Source organism: Bicyclus anynana, chromosome 1, assembly GCF_947172395.1.
Source record: "Bicyclus anynana chromosome 1, ilBicAnyn1.1, whole genome shotgun sequence".
NCBI lineage: Eukaryota > Metazoa > Arthropoda > Insecta > Lepidoptera > Nymphalidae > Bicyclus > Bicyclus anynana.
Genome location: NC_069083.1, coordinates 10,203,277 through 10,221,213, shown reverse-complemented (window position 1 = coordinate 10,221,213; position 17,937 = coordinate 10,203,277). Strand labels below are relative to the sequence as shown.

Sequence of the window (17,937 nt, the reverse complement as noted above, 5' to 3'; positions counted from 1 at the left end):
TTAATTCAAAATTCATATCACATGGTTTAATTTTGCCTGATTCTTTATTATGTTCCAGGAGGAGGTTTGTAAGTACCTACTGTGCTCTCAGGCCCAATTTTTCTCTCTTTGATCTATAACGAAGCAAGAATACAAATACGTTTAAAATTTTTTGAATAACATTTTACATGTTCTAATTATGTCGCGTTTGATTATATTATTTTTTTCGTAAAACTCGCACAATCGACATATATGAAATTGAAATTGTATGTCACAAATGTCGTCCGGTGCCTACGGGTGGATATCATACAGTTTGTAGATGACATTTCTCAATAGATTTGATGTTTATTTTAATAGGTTGATAATAATGAACCTATTAAAATAAACTTCAATAAGAACAAAATACTATGAAGATGTTTGGTTACCGTTTTGGCACATAGGAAAGCGAAAGGAAACCTTGAACATTCATCAATTGGTTCAGTAGTTTCAGAGTCTATTTAATGCAAACAAACGAACAATCAAATCTTTCCTGTTTATAATATAAATATAGATAATTTAATTTAATTTATAAATTCACTAGTATGCTAATACTAGTGAACTCGCCATTCTCGCAAAAAACATAATTTTTTGAGAATGGAGGAGGATTTGTAACTAAATAACAACTGTAACACTTTTTTTGCTCAATAAATATTTATTCCTAGATTTTTTTATTAATTTCAATGTGTACTCTAAATTTTCAAAACGGAGGTATTGGTACGCCCAGAGACTAGGATAATAGGTAAAAACTGGTCAGTTACATAATTAATTTTTCTTTCTGTCTGTCACGAAGCGTTTTGACAAATTTCGTTTTAAAATTCCTATATGGGTGTGAATGAACTGACTTAATATTATTTACCTTTATAGAACTGGACATCACTATGCCAATAAATTTATTATGGTATCATTATTTTACAAAGTGACATTAGCATATGTCAGTGTCAAAGCCTTTATTGATTTAATTAATTAGTATTCTGTTCTGTGATTTAATCTGTGGCATTTGCTGCAGAATTAATGAATTTATTATTTTATTTAAATTTTAATATTTACTTTTTTTATTTAAATGTAAGTATATTCTAAAGTAAAAGTCAGTACTACAGTTTACAGTAGATTTTGCTATTAAACAGAATATTAATATTTATAATAACATAATATAATAATTTACTCTTTGGCTAATAAACAAGTATAATGGAGGATCAATTTAAAAAAGAGTTTCCGAAGGGTGCTTTGTCTTTTTACGTAAAAATATATTGCAGAAGAAAAGATCAACTTGGAAAAAAGGTAAGTTAAGTAGGCATCTACATATCTCCCAAAGTCTTTTTTCAAATTATTGATCTTTTCCGACTTTTGTATTTGAATTCGACGTAGCTTTTTGTGCCTACTGAAAAAAACTATTACTTACACTTACAATGGAGACCTAATAAACTCAGTCTTTCTTAGTATTCAACCAAGTAGTACCTACTAGAAGATTTGAAATAAATTTAATGTCATCATCATCAATAACATCATCAATATTTGGCTTACTGCTGAGCTCGAGTCTCAGAATGAAAGGGATTAGGTCAATAATCCACCACGCTGACCGAATTGGCAGACTTTGCACACACAAAGAATTGAGAAAATTCTCTGGTATGCAGGTTTCCTCATGATGTTTTTCCTTTACTGTTACACATGATATTTAAATTCTTAAAATGCACACAACTGAAAAGTTGAGGTGCATACACCAGACTGGATTTGAACCCACACCTTCTGGAATCAAGCAGAGGCCATCCATTAGGCTATCACAGCTACAAATTTAATGTACTTATGTGTTTTCTTGGTTCTTCCAGTGTAAAGTAGAAGAGGCAATGAAATCATGGATTTCACTTGACAAATCTGAGAAAGAGTTTTTTGAAAAGAAATACAATGAATATCGAGACACTCATAAGAAAAGGATTGCTTTACACTTGAAAAATGCTGAACCTTATTTGCAACCAAAAGAAAACATAGTTAACAGAAATAGGTATGTTTTTTTTTTTTTTTTTTTATTTATATACAGAAGGGGAAATCCTCATGGACACCTGGTTGAGCTAGGTAGTGCCGGACTCTTACCGGCTAAAACCCCTCCTGTCGCCCTGTTGTCCGTGTACCCGCCTTACAGCCTAACACGGCAACCATTGTGTCTATTTCAAGTCTTTCTCCTTTTCTCCTCTTTTTCCTTTTCTCTCATGACTCTATCTAAGAAGTCAACGATAGTCGTCCAGTTATTTGACGTTTCCAACATTTTGGGTACAAGATTTTCTTCCGAGATATCACCCACTTTCGCACAAACTTCTTCTCTGTCTTTACTCCACCGTAGGCAGTGGAATATTGTGTGCAATGCATTGTCCGTTTCACTACAGTACATACATGTCGCATCTGGCCTTTTTCTGATTCCTGCGAGATAGTCCATAAACACACCGTGACCTGTCAAGCATTGCGTCAGATGGTATGATAAGCGCCCATGTCGTCTGCTGGTCCATTTTGTTAGGTTTGGGATCAGACGGTGCGTCCATCTGCCTTTGTCAGATGCATCCCACTCCTCTTGCCAACGTGCAAGGGTTTCCTTTTTGACTGATTCAGGAACTTGGGAATCTTTTTGCCTTAATTCTGTTTTTTCCATTGCAATTAGGTGGACAGGCGTCAGGTTAGCGAGAACCAGCGCTGCATCTGTGGATACTGTCTTGTATGCGGAACAGACACGGAGTGCTAATACACGTTGAGCTTTTAGTACCTTCCTTCTGTGTATGGCAAACTTCATGGCTGATCCCCAGACTGGTGCTGCATACAGAATTATCGACTGAGTCGCCATAGCCAGCGTCCTTCTTTTATTATCACTGGGGCCTTTTGTGTTTAGTAGCAACTTGCACAGGGCCCTAGCTGTTCTAAAGGCTTTCTCGCAGACTGATTTTAAGTGTAGACCGAAAGTTAATCCCCAGTCCAGCTTAACGCCAAGGTAAGTAACACTAAATGACGGTCTTACTAGTATTCCTCCACAGTCAAAATGTACGCGCTGAACAGTTTTTCTCCTATTAAAGATGACTGCTTCCGTTTTTTCCGGTACAATTGATAATTTGTTTTGGTGCATCCACAGATTTACAGAGTGCAGTGTCTCATTTGACTTAATGATTAGCTCATATTCCTCCTTTGCGGTGACCGATATAGCTAAATCGTCTGCATAGCACACGAGTTTCACTCCCTCTGGCACTTCAATGTTCATTATGTCATCATAGAGGATATTCCACAGAGTTGGGCCAAGTACGGATCCTTGGGGTACTCCCCCAGTTACTTTTGCCCTAACTTTGCTGTCCAGTAGTATGTAACGATTTTTAAAGTAGTCTACGATTATGTTTATTATGTATTTATTGACATGCCGGGACTTCAACTTTTGTATTATAATAGGCCACGAGGCGGAATTAAATGCATTTCTTACATCAATCAGTATGAGACAGTTCCATTGGCCATTCATATTTGCTAGTTTTGCGGTTTGGACTACGTCCTCGATTGCATCAACAGTTGATCGAGCTGATCTAAAACCGTACTGGTTGTTGTGTAATCCGCCGTTTTTCTCAATCTCCTGATTAAGTCTAATGTTTACCAGTCGTTCGAAGGACTTCGCAATCACGTTTAGAAGGCAAATGGGTCTGTATTTTGTTTGCTCGGTATTATCTTTTTTGGGCTTATCTATTAGTATAAGCTTTGCAACTTTCCAGTTGTCCGGAAAGCTACCCTGTTCCAGTAGTTTATTGAATAGACAAGTAAAATATTCCGCATTTTTGCAAATAACTGACTTTACAGCCTCCGGTGGAATTGTATCTGGTCCCGGTGCCTTGTTTAATTTAATTTTGTTACCGCACTCTCTTGTTTCCTCTAATTTGAAAGCTATTTTTTCGAAGTCTACATCTTCTACCTCTTCTACACTTAGATCGTGCATTTGTGGTGATGTAATAAAAAGGTTCTCGAAAACAGCCCTTTTTTGTTCTATAGAGAGACATGTTTTAGGGTTGGGTAGTTGCATATGACTTTTGACAGTTTTATATGCAGCGCCGTAGATATCAGATTCGAGGCCCTTACATAAGACCTCCCATGCCTGAGCCTTAGCTGCCGATATAATCTTCTTTAACTCCCTCTTTGAAATTTTATAATCTTGTCTTAGGTTTTCCTTTTCAGACGGTTCTTTGCATTTTTGAAATTTCTTTCGTTTTTTCCTAGTCTCTTTGATTTTATTTTGTATGTACTCATTCCACCAATACGGAAGTTTATAGGCATCATCGCATTTGATACGAGGTGTGCTTTTTTGGAATGCTATCTTCAGAGCTTCTTCGCATAGGTCCTTGTCTTCTTCTTTGTTTTCGATTTCTTGTCTAAAGTACTTGTTCAGTTTTTCCAGATCTGTCTTTCCGTATATGTACTTTGGCTTACTTTTTCCCTTCATATATATATCTGTCAAAATAAGTTTATGGTCACTCATAGATTCCTCCTCTAAAACCAACCACATGATTTTTTCGTTTGTAGTTTTGCCACTTATTATCGTAAGATCAATATAAGATTTTCCATTATTTCTTACACAGGTTGGTAGTTTACCATCATTGAGTACAGCTAGGTCTAGTCTATGGACCCATTCTAGCATTTCCTCACCTTTCTTATTTGTTTGCGTTCCACCCCAACAAGGATGTTTTGCATTAAAGTCTCCTGTGATTATGAGCCTTTTATTTCTTTCTTGCGCCTCTAGTATATCTTGTTGGATTATGTATAAATTATCCTTGAAGTCCTCAAGTGTGCATTTATTTGGACTCATATATATGCTATAGAGGGCAAAGTCAGCAGTCTCTATGCACACGAAACAATCTGAGGATCGGTAAGCGTGTACCTGGAATTTTCTGCTAAAATTCAGGATCATTACGTCTGCGTTTGCGTTTTTATAGCCGTGTTTTCTCTTAATCTTACATTTGGTTATATTTGGTTCGCTAAGGACTATGAAGTCACACTTTCTTTGCGCTGCAACTATTTTGGCAATGTCATGCGCACTTTCGCTCCTATTCGCGTTTAGTTGCAGGATTGTGAATTTTCAAGACTTTTCCTACGGCCTTTATATCTTCTTGATATGTTAAGAGCTTTTTGGAATACTCTACATCTGCTACTTCCGGCTGCATGTCCCTCCTCTTCGCAGTGTGGGCAAAATGGTCTTTTATTGCAATCTTTAGCTTTGTGGCCTTCTCCAATACACTTACGACACTTCTTACTTCTGTCTTCTCCCGTGCACTGTGCAGCTTTATGGTCGTATCCCCAGCATCGATAACAACTTGGTATTTCTACTCTTTCTTGTACGTAGCAAATGTTTAACCCCACTCTTATTTTTTTCTTGTCTAGAATTCTAGTACAATCTGAGTCTTCTATCCAAATTGTGGCTATTTGGTTTCCATTTTGGGAAGGTCGAAGAGTTTTTATTTCTAATTGATCCCGGTATTGGATTAGATCTGTATTCAATATTGCTTCCCTGATGTTATCTTCTTCTGCAGTGGCGTCTATGTCCTTTATGTGTATGAGCTTCCGTTTTAGATTGTTAAGCACTGTTGCAATCTTGCAATTTTCCTTAATACCGTTTATAAGATTACCTTTATCCACCTTTTCTGAGACTCTTAGCAAGATTTTTCCAGACTTCGTTTTTCTTACTCCTTTTATATTCTCAAGTGTATCACTATTTTTCAGGCCTAAATGTAGTTTTCTGACAGTTTCTGCATATGTAGCTTCTTTGTCTTCTATAAGTATGATGTTTTCTTTATCCCTATTTTTTATTTCCTTTTTTGTGTTTTGTTTCTTGGCTGTCCTTAGCGTTACCTTTAATTTCGTGCTATGGAAGATTGATTCCAGTATTTTTCTCATAGGGTCTGCTCTCACGGCTTGAGGAGAAACTACCGTTATCTCCTGCATCCCTAGATCGTTGCTTACTTTTTTTAACTCTTGGCATAATTGAAATATGTCTGACTGAGTGCTACCGTCTTGTTTTGTTGGATCATAAAAGAAAGCAATGATATTCTTCTCTTTACAGTAATCCCCCTGTCTGGTTTTATACATAGTACATTGTTTGACAGAGGTGAAGTGGCCTCCATTGCATTCTACCTTTTCTCCTTCCTTGAGTTCCGGATATCTATTTAAAATTCTTTTTCCCAATTTTGTCTGTCTTTCCTCTATTTCATCGCAGAAGTATACCACATTTGTGATTGTGTCTTTCAAAGGGTCTCCATGATCAATTCGCGTATTTTTAAAACTATCCTCGGCCCAAGTTAAGTCAATAACTTTTTTGAGATCTTCGTAAGAATTAATTTTTGTATTAATTAGGTTAAATTGATCATCATGTACCAAGCATTTATGACAGTGTACTTCCTTGTCTTTATTAATACTTTCGAAACGATCTTCATATTTTTTCTTGAGTTCGTGAAGCTCACTTTCCAGTTTAGCATATTTGCCTTCCTGCATTTCCTTGTAATCCTGCAGTTCCTTCTGTAATTCTAGGATTTTATGTGCATCGTATTTATGTTTCATAATTGTTTGTTTAACCAAGCTGCTTATTTCCATTGCAAATTTCTTGACTTCTTTATGTACATTTTTATTGCTTCTTACGAAATTATTTAGCTCATCAGTTCTTGCTTTTAATTTAGCTAGTTCTATGGGTGGCTTAGTTTCTCCTACTTGTAGGGCCACAGGGCTTGATATTTTCTTTCTTTTTTTTGGACGGTCTTCTACCGGCGGAGCATCTTTTGTACTCAAATTGCTAGGGTTTTCATCGTTTAGCTCCTGGTCTGTTTCAAAAAGCGGGTATAATGTATACTTTTCAGGTGGTGTTCTGCTGATGGAATCTCTTCTAACAAATGGATTTTCCACCTCTTTAAAATTTTCATCTTCCGTGTCAACGTCTCCTTTTTGAGTAAAGCGATAGCTACCCCCCCAGATACGGTGGGGCTGACTGATAAATCAGTGAGGGACTCTCCGCGGCGTAAGTCCGCCGCGGTACCCTCCTGGGGTACATGAATTTTACTATTCGCTTCCATTTTGTTTTCTGGCTGAACTACAGCTTGCTTTTTCTGTCGGGGTCCCCTAGGCCGTGTCTTTCGGGACTTGAGGCACGCCCATGCCTGCTGGTTTTGGTTCGCGCCGGGTATTTGATTTCCCGGTGCCACCCAAGACTGGGAGGCATTCCCCTATCCACCACCCGGGGACGCGCCTGATGGGAGGTCCAGTAACTCCACACAGGATGTTAATTTTAGCTTTATCTGTAGAGTGTCATATTAGTGTTAGTTTAGAAGTTGGTAAGCAATTCAGACTTGTGACCCAGAGACCAGAACACTCCATAAAGTTACACACAGAGGTGATTCTCATGGTTTTCTAATATCCCCTTCCTGGGGTGTGTTGTTGTAAGATTTGACTCTAATAACTTGCCAGCTTGTGTTGGATTTTGCTTCCCAATTCCTATATTCACGGCTAAATATTTTGTTATTTGCGGATCTGACTGATGAAACTGACATAAAATCTGTATATTTAAACTTTTATCTTGCAAATACCTATTGCCGAAATTGCAAATGGATGGTTTAAGAATGCCACTGCTTAAAATAACTCTGCCACTGCTTAGAATAGAAGCTTTTTAAAAATGTCAAGCATGAAATATTTTCAAAATTCTTCAAACCATTGCTTAAGACTGAAGATAACTTCGATAAATTGTTTTTTCTTTATATATTTGTTATTTATTTTGTCAGCCAAAAACATATCCCTTATAATCCCATATAAAATACCATTCCATATTCACAGTTTCTGTATTCGCAACATATTTAGATAACATATCCCCTGTGAATAATGAGCTTTTACTGTATTTAATAAATTCTAGTGTAGCAAATCAGTTCACTTCATCCAGAGATTACCCGCTATAGTATCACAAACTTTACCTCTTTATTAACCAACTTGAAACAGTTGGTGGTGTTGCAGGCGTCCGCTAGTATTATATAAACACACCCAGGAAAATACCCATGCTCATCACACAAATATTTCCCTGTTATGGGAATTAATCCCACAGATGTGGATACAGAAAGTAATATCACTGCCAATTGCACTATGCAGCTGTCATAGTTTTGAGTATATTTATAATTTATTGTTTCAGTGTACATAGTGTTGATACTAGCAATAAAGAAATTGATGAAGAAATAAATGAAAATGAATTTATGTCCTCAAAAATAGAAGTGGATGATAATGTAAATGAAGTTTCTGCTACCAAAGATGAAGAAAATACAGAATCAGTTTTTCATTCCCCGATTCCTAATATTACCTCACCTATAAGAAATACAACCTTACAGTAAGTTCATTTATCATCGAAATTTGGTTAAAAATACATGCATTTATATTTAACGTAATGGTCTGCTTTATATCTGTATTTTTACATCTTATAAAGGTGTCTATGAAGCAAACAAAAGCTTATATCATGCCTGTGATATTATCCTTTTAAAGGCACTCAATGAAAATCAGCTCTACAGCTAGCTGCAGCTTTATTCTAAGTGGAAGACCTTAATTTGGTCAGTGCGCTTTTTTTGGTGTCATTTGTATCTTTTTATTTTTTCGTTTTACTAACGAAATAAAAAATAAAAAAAAAGTGTGTCAGCTCCGTCGCACGAATGGAGTTTACTCTTTTCAATAGCAACGCCTGAAAAGTGAAAGGTGCGCAACCGAGGTGCAGCGCTGCGTGCGCGCGGACGCGCTAGGCATGTGCACGCTATGGCGGCTACGTACGGTGAAAGGTGCGCAGAATAGGTTGCGCACAAAAAACGTACCGAGGGGTATAAATGAAAAATCGATTGTTAAGGAGTAAACTCCAATAAGTTATGAAATGACATGCGTTACGTTTTTTGTGCGCAACCTATTCTGCGCACCTTTCACCGTGCGCTGTGCCGCCAACAACATCGCACCCATGTGCACGCTGTAGGCGGGTGCGCACGCCGCGGCCTGCTGCACCTCGGTTGCGCACCTTTCACTTATAAGGCGCGAGTATTGAGACGTGCTTCGAGCTAACTTTTTGTTTTTTTTAACATACACACTTTTTTTTGTTGGTAAACAGTGCACATCGAGTAGGGCTTTAGTAATACTTATGTTAAAGAAGACTAAATGTATAGAATTGTAAAATAACTAATAGACTTTATAATATACTTCAAATTATATATTTTACTCTTACAATGATATAATCATTAAACAAACAAGCCCAATAACATATAGTATATAGGTATAGTCGCCTATACAGCATACCCTATGTACGTCTCAATACACTCACAGCTAAATTAGAAAGTTGCGCACTAAAGGTGCGCACCAAAAACGTGACACTTTTTCGTTAGTTCACTTGGTTTTACCCCTCGGATTTTTCTCATACCGGGCGCCTTATATATAAAAAATCGATTCTTAAGGAGTAAACTCCAATAATTTTCTTTCTTTCTATTAAACCTCTGCCTCGAAAATTGAGGTATAAATACCCAGGTTCCGGTTGAATACATCTTAAGATTCTCCATAGGTTTCACAGCCTAAGTTTTTGCCAGACTGGGAGTCACCAATGTGCCACTTTAGGCTTCCTGGTTTCCAAGTTATTTCATTATTTAGCCACCAGTTCTGCTTGAGAATCTTAATGGAGTAGTAGATTTCTCATGACTAGAGAGAGCCAGTTCATCTCTTCTGTGGCTAATCACTCTTTATGCAGCCCACTCTTGCCTCTATTTCCAAATATAGAAACAATGAGGGGAAGATGAGTGCATCAAGAGCTGCTCCAGGGGAGGTGTTCATGGCTCCAGTAATAAGCAAAGACTACCAAGATTATTTTGAGTAAGTTTAACATGACACCCAGGTACTTGAACTCGCACAAAAATGGAATGTGTTTTCCATTCAATTTTGAATTTTGTTTGCATTAAAAGTTAAGTCATTCTTTTTGCACCATCTTTCAATGGTGTTAAATGCTTTCTATATAAGGTACAAGAGTACTTTTCAGTTTCTTCTGACAGTGATTATCAGTATTTATAGTTCAGCCATCAAATACAGCAGATAATTGATGGCAAGAATCCATAGCAGGGGTGATAAGACCTTGCGGGCATCACCTTGTCGTAACCACAGGCACAGGCGTATATACAGGCTGCTCGGGAGTATTTCCCATAATTTCAAGGTGTTAATGAGTCCACTTAAAGATGCCAAACTGCTTAATTAATATTTTTTTTTACTAAAAATTTAAAATTTTATGTTTTTATACAAAGTAATTCAAATAACACACGTTGTTATCTATCCTTGCATTTTAAAATACGAAAAACTTGGCTACGTCATAATGATAAGGATGCTATGTATGGGACACATTTAAGATCTATTACAAAAAGAAATATTTTTCCCCAAAAAATTAAAATATTAATTTTAGTACACATGTTCTTTGAACATTTTTAATTAATTTTCGGTAAAGAATATAACCGGAGAGTTTTGGGAAATACTCCCGAGCATCCTGTACATATCACAATTTTTCTTTTCAGTGTTCTAGATTTTGATACTAGCAATAAAGAAATTGAACTAGCAACAAAAAATCAACATGAATTAATGACCTCAAAAATAGAAGTGAATGATACTGTAAATGAAGATTCTGAAATCCAAGATGAAGAAAATAAAGAATTAGTTATTCATTCTCCAATTGCTAATATTAACTCGCCTATAACAAATCAACCATCAGAGTAAGTTCATTTATTGTTGAATTTTGGTTAAATATTTCTTGAAGTTTTATACCAATTTACAAACCTCAATAAGTGTGCGTTTTATTTAATTACAGCAGCTACACCATTATAAAAATTGGTTCAAGGTATAAGAATTTAAAAAATCCGAAAAAATAATTGTTTCACCCTAGGATTAATTCAAAATTATTCATACTTGTAGATAATTTTTTGGTGTTATCTACCATTTGCGTTTTGTCCATAAATTATGGTACACCCTGTTTATTGCAATTTTTTGAGTCAGAAATATAGATTGAAAATTGTAAGTGGTTATATAAAATGTATGCTTTCAGCGGTAGAGAAAGAAACTACAAAGTTTAACACTATTTTTATTATTTCGGCTTGCGAAAGCTTCAGAAAATATTTTGTTACTAAGGGATTATTTTTTTCAAAATTATTTGAAGAACTGGAATGTTTATCGTTAATTGTTGATAAACATTCCGCGTTTGGCTTTAGTATAAGTAGTTAATGTATTAAAAATGAGGGTATAAATTTGTTGAAACTTTACACCTAATAATAATTTAAATAATAATAATTAATAATAGTTTAAAAAATAATTTAAATAATAATAATAATTTGAATTAACTTGTTTCTAAATTAATATATTTTGAATAACATTTTATGAAATGCAGTACCTATAAAAAATTGTATTTATTTATACCTACATATCTAATTTTAAATGACAACCTTAATTTTAATTTATTTTCAATTTCACATTGAGTTTGGCTTTAGTATAGACTATTGTTATACTAGTGTGAATGCATAATACATTAATATGTTTATCTTTTTATTTTTAGAAATGAAGTTCTATTCATACCAGAACCAATTCCTCCAAAAGTCATGTAAGTTATCTATATATATTTTTTTTAATTATTATAAGTACCATGACGAAACTAGCGCTGACCGTTAAAGGGTAGTAATACTCATATCAAATTAATATAAACAATATTAATTTCGTGCAGTAGGTACCTACATGGAATAAGGGTCCGAAATATATCAATTTAAATATGTCCATTTTGTGATGTCACTAACACCCTTGATGTACTAAACGCCGAAAGAATTGATGTCTAATATTTTTGTCAAACGTTCCATTTGTATGGCATTTATTGTAGTGATGTCATGAAACAGTTGAAATGTAGACACGTGATATTTAATTTCTTAAAATGCACATAACTGAAAAGTTGGAGGTTCATGCCCCGGACCGGATTCCAACCTACACCATCCGGAACCTAAGGCAGAGGTCATATCCACTGGGCTATCACGGCTTTTGACTTTTACATAATATTATATTATTACAGTCATTTTAGTGTTTATTAGAATTTTGACTGTTACTTACAGACTTTAATTTTCAGGACTTCAAAGGATTTGTTTTTAAAAATCAAAGAAAGAAGAAATGGTACAGAGATATGGGAACAATTAACCCAAAAAGAAAAGAGATATTACCGAAATGCTGTGGCATCAATTAAAAAAAATTACTTACAACAATATAAAAATTATTTAGAACACTTATCATCTGAGGAATTGTTTAAACATCACAGAAAAATTATTAATTCTGCAGACAGTAAATATATGTGATCTGTTTTAAAGTGCCAAAAAGTTGGCTTAATGGATTATTCAGATGGTGAAGATTATTATAATTCAAACAAAAGCACTTTGTACTATATGTTACTTTATTGATTAAATATTATTAAAATTTAAGAAGTTTTTTTTTAAATCACAACTTTAAAATAAAAGTAGTTAACAAACCTCAAATAGTTTTGATTAATTTAAGAATGTTTAATCTGATGTTAACTATTAAATAAAAATAGTATAATAATAACTAATCTAAGATTAACAATGTGAGATTTCACCTAAAGCTAAAAATTATAATAATAATACAAGCAGCAAATTGTTATACAATTATTTACCACACAGGAGGCCAATTGCCATTCCTGCAACAAAGGATGTCAAAAACACATGTGTTTCTGTTGCACGATATTGGTCGTCGCCTATGAAATTATTATACCATCGTTTAGCTTTAAATTCTTTTTTCTTTAATAATCCTTCTGCTTTATCGATTTTACGATCCACAAATCTCTCAACCTGTAACAAATCACTGGTTGAAATATGTGTTCTTATGTATTAAAATTAGTATTCTCTGTATTTGTAATAGGTATTACTTTGTAAAGGATTGTAACTATGAATTATGACTAGGTGCCCATGATTATTTTCGAAAATGCTGTTGCATATCAATGTTTATAAATTGATAGAGGATAGACAAGTCGTTTGTTTGCTTGAACTACCAGGTTCAGGGATACTTTATATCTGATCTATTTTCAGGAACATTTAATATATTGTTGAATTATTTAAAAGAACTTCATTCATTTTATTCATTGTTTTATACATAATATTGAATTCTAGCTGATCCAGTCAAGCTTCTATTTGACTTCTGTGAACTTCTTCCCTACCCCTACCATACTTTTTCCTTACCCTACTCGCCCCTACCCTATCCTACCCAACACAACTCCTAGCCTACCCTACCCCTCTTAAGTATTATAACGAATCGTTTTATGGGAGTATAGAAAAGAGTTTTTAATTTCTTTTTTTATTTTTCTATTCGTAAGGACCATCCTTCATCCAAAGAAATATTTTCTTGAGATTTGCGCCGTAAAAACAAATCCACAAGGAATCCTTGTAGTTTCGCCATGTCCATTTGTCTGCGGTTTAACGCAGAGACTATTACTACTAGAAAGCTGTAATTTAGCTTGACTATGAACATCTAAAAATGTGAACAAAGTTGTAAAACCTTGAATAATATTTTTTTTAGGGTACATGTAAAGTGGGGATAAACATTTTTTTACTTGTTTATTTCATAGTGTGGGATAGGTCTTTGAACGATATGAAGGGTCTTCTACCAAGATTTTAAGTATCTGTTTGTAAAATATTAAGTTTTCAAGAGATTTTATTGTTAGAGTCAAGTGTCCCCACCCTCTACCGGCTAATACGAAAACTGTAACAGCTAAGTAGCAATTGCTATTTAAAGAGTAATATTTATTAATTTCCAAGTTAAAAATAAGTTACTTAATTGGGAAATGAAAATTGCATATTAATTCCGTTGTTAATTAAATAAATAAAATTGTCAGCAAGATAACTCAGAGTCAGTTAAGCTGAAATTTAATAGGCGTATGTATATTTATTATGTCTATAAAGTGGTTAACAGAAAATCTGAAAAAAACTTTTTGGGGTCCTTTCCTACATGCAAAGTGAGGATGAATTTTTATCGTCTAGACTCTAGCCCATGGTGTGGGGTATTGTTATCAGTACTTTTGTGCATTACATAAGGGATTAAAGTGCTAATTGATATATTTGCGCATTGTAGGGTTCCGTATATTAAATACGGAACCCTACAATGCGCGTGGCACGACACGCACTTGGTCGGTTTTATATTAAAGATTATGCAACTGACACTATCTTCGTGTCTTGAAATGGAAAGTAAAATGGCTGTGCACTGATATAGGGGTACTAAAATCAATATCTTTTTCCCTGTATAACAAAATGATCTTGGTTATCTTTCAATTCAAATAGGTCTCAAGACTGCAACATCATTTTCGTAAATTTTCAAAATGCTGGTCATAGGGCAGTAATGTTTTAGTGTATGGGTTCTTAGATGTCATCATATAGAGTAAATTATTAAATCATGGTATAATAAAACATGTGTAAAATTGTTGGATGCATAATTGCATTTTTTCATTATGTAGCTGCATATTAATTTTGGAAGATACAACTAATAGCTGGTACTGATTATTGATTATTAAACAAAACTCAGATTGAGATATGCTTTTCAAATATGATAGAATAAAAACTAAATTTAAAAAAAATTCATTGGTATTAATCACTTCTGTATTTGACCTCTGAAATGTTTGAAAACGTTTTTATAAGGAAATGACTCACGCTAAATTTTAAATTAGGTACTAAGATGAAGCAATGCCAAAAAAGAAGCCTCCTGTAAACCCAGCTGAATAATAGGAATTATCTTTAGCAAATGATATAACCTGTAACAAAAAAGTGTAATTGTAAAATTTTAGAAAAGTAAAACATTGCACTATGTGGTCAAATACAGATGTGGAATCACAAATAAAAATATTTGAGATTGACTTTTGTTAGTTGCTAAAATTAAAAAATAAATTTGTAAGAGCTCTCACTGAAAACCTGTCTGAATTCTTTCTGTCTCTGCCTTAAAATAAAACCAATAAAAATGAAAAAAAGCTGGCCAAGTGGGTGTCGGGCTACGCACAGTGTAGGGTAATGTATAGGGTACTGTATAAAATGTTGATTACCATTATAATGCACAAAAATACCCCAAAAAATATTGTATTTTTAAAGTTTCTTTTTACCACTTTAAAGATGTAATTATTATACTAATATACACATGCCAAATTTCAACTTACTAGGTTTAACACACTGAATATTCTTACTTGAATTTGTAATTATACTCTGTAAGCAATTTACATTTACATGCTCCAAATACATTTTTCACATTGGTTGACTATCTTTAAATGGCAAACATTACTTAACAGTTAGTTTTCCTTGTAATTTCATTAAATATTATCTTACATCTGTGAATTTTTCATGTATCCCTAACAACCATTTAACTAGCACACTTGACTCTTGCAAAGTAGCACTTAAAACTTACATTTTACATGTAAAGTAAGGTATAAAAATAATTTCAATTTATCAAGCCTTTAATAACATTTCATATACTATACTCACTAAATTATCACTCTGTGATTGTCTAAAGCTAAACTGAGGACAGACAGTGAAACTATCAGGAAAGTGTTAAATATATAGGCAATGGAAGCCTAAAAACGGGCCAATCAAACCTATGGGAACAAAAATCATTCTACAGATGGCAGAAATTTTGCTTTCCACTTACCAGATTGTCATACAGCCCTACAGATTGCAACTAAAAAACTTTAAAAATAAAATATACTTACTTTGTCAAACCAATCTGGTGATTTTCCTGTGGCTTCCTTTTCAATTTTATCAGTAATTTTATCAACTCTTTTGTTAATTTTGTCCCAATTTATGTCTATATAACCCTTTTGACTCGCAATGTGCAGTAAAATTACACCACCACCAATGCCAACAGCAGCAAGTTTACCAATTTTCATTGTAATAAATCCTGTAATCCTGAAACACATAAGTAAGATTTGTATATATCTGTTCAGCTATTTATAGATTTGGCATAGATAGTCCGTGAAGTATATAATGAATGACATTAGAGCCATTATCCCTTGTCGACTGTTGGTCATAGTTTAATTGGGTGTTGATGCCTCTGTTCACAGTTCACACTAGTCAGTTGTCAGCCACAATTGAAGTAGTTTACAATCCGGACCCGACTGCAAACAATGGAAACCGGCTCTAACACGAGTTATCAACAGTAAACTTTGTGGATTTCCTATATTATTCTCATAATGCTCGACATACGAAACCTTGACGTAGCCAATAAAAAAATAGTCTTTTAATATTGAGTACATTATTTCAATAATATATAATTAATTCAAAGTGTGGGTAGGTAAAATAATCGGAATTTACTATAAAACGCAATAAAACAAAGAATACCAATGAGTAACACATACCATCCTGACGCAGTTCCTAAAATTAGCTGCTTCGTTGCCGTTGTCGAACCAATATCCGCAATAGCTTTTTCAATAAAGTTCTTCGCATCGTCTACTATCTTTTTAGCTTCATCAGATGACTCTTCTTTCTTTGGTTTAGCCATTTTTCTCAAATTTTAATTTCTCTAGACCTCAGCTCAATCAAACCACCAAAGACTCACACAGACGGCTAAAAAATTAAATTAAAATAAAACCATAGACTTCATATATAGATTATACATACACTGGGCTAAGCTTGTATTTGCCATATATAAAAAGTACTCTGTGATTGGCATCCAGGGCCGTAGTCTGTAATAACTTATATTAAAAAAAATCAATTCAAAACAGAAAATAGCCGAAAATTAAAATGGACTGAAAACCTAATTAATATTTAATCCTTATATCGTAAATAATTATAATAAATTGAACATATAGTCCACAACTTTAGGTTTTTTACACAACAATAATACTACTCAAAAAGGTTCTTTTAAGCGACACTTTTCGTTTCGATTCACATACATTTTATTTTTAATAATAAGCTTTACGGCTCTGGGTTCTAGCCCTTTTGAGTCCGGATTCACATACAACAAATTAATTATCACGGACCAATTATAGAAAGACCTGCCCCGCAAGACGTTACCTCTCTGTCAAACAACCAACGATCTAACGCGTTATCGATTGTATCGATGTTTCATTGTTGTAATCGTTTTCGTCGTCTAAAAAGCTCCCTAATAATGCCGGTTTGTGTAGTAAGTCAGTCAGTCAATGGCATGAAAAACGGTCAACAACTTCTAATTCACTAAAAGATGACGTGACCTTTAATTTGAAAATATTTCTATTTTATTTTTGTTATTCTTTACATGGTAGCCCTTGATTTCAGTTTCACTCAGTAACTGATGTTCAGTCAGTAACTGATGATGCAATCTAAGATCGAAGCGGGCTAACTTGTTAGGAGGAGGATGAAAATCCACACCCCTTTCAGTTTCTACACGACATCGTACCGGAACGCTAAATCGTTTGTCGGTACGCCTACGCAGTCGAAGCCTTCTACCAGCCAGACCTGAACCAATTAAGAAAACCTCAATCGGCCCAGCCGGGAATCCAACCCAGGACCTCCGTCTTGTAAATCCACCGCGCATACCACTGCGCCACGGAGGTCGTCAAAAACATAATTATAATTAATAATAAATTAAAACAATATATAAAAGAAAAATCGATTCTATTATTCTAACGAACGAACGAACAGCAAAACATTGATCCATTAATTGAATATTCTGTGTACAGATTATAATTATTATTTATTCTTGTTAAATTTTTTCGATGTGTGAGTTTACCTCGTCCCCCTCTAATAACGACAGACAATTTTGTTTCTGCATTTGGGTGCGATGCATTTCCATGTCTAATTCCTCTATGTTAATTAAATAGAGTTTGCAGAAATACAACACAAACGACATAAAAAGAACCTTAAATACCCCAAGCAGACATGAGTCACAAACCATTTTGAAAAA

At 34.3% G+C, this 17,937-nt stretch overlaps 2 protein-coding genes across 3 annotated transcripts; one reads left to right on the top strand and one right to left on the bottom strand.

The window, feature by feature from the left end:
• Positions 1-989: 989 nt before the first annotated feature.
• LOC112046880 (uncharacterized) lies at positions 990-12,494 on the top strand. The gene is made up of 6 exons (XM_052885489.1): positions 990-1,296; positions 1,842-2,014; positions 8,180-8,371; positions 10,563-10,757; positions 11,591-11,635; positions 12,146-12,494. Exons 1-6 carry the CDS (start codon positions 1,204-1,206, stop codon positions 12,366-12,368), a joined length of 921 nt encoding a protein of 306 aa, XP_052741449.1. The 5' UTR covers positions 990-1,203; the 3' UTR covers positions 12,369-12,494.
• Positions 12,446-16,619, bottom strand: LOC112046881 (FUN14 domain-containing protein 1). Of its 2 annotated transcripts, XM_024083710.2 has the most exons (4): positions 16,412-16,619; positions 15,767-15,962; positions 14,724-14,824; positions 12,733-12,875 (listed from the first exon to the last, which is right to left on the bottom strand). In XM_024083710.2, the coding sequence occupies exons 1-3, from the start codon at positions 16,552-16,554 to the stop codon at positions 14,744-14,746; spliced, it is 420 nt and encodes a 139-aa protein (XP_023939478.1). In that variant the 5' UTR covers positions 16,555-16,619; the 3' UTR covers positions 12,733-12,875; positions 14,724-14,743. The 2 variants fall into 2 exon arrangements, with proteins under 2 accessions (XP_023939477.1, XP_023939478.1); XM_024083709.2 differs by lacking the exon at positions 14,724-14,824 and having other exon boundaries at positions 12,446-12,875.
• Between the last annotated feature and the right edge of the window lie 1,318 nt (positions 16,620-17,937).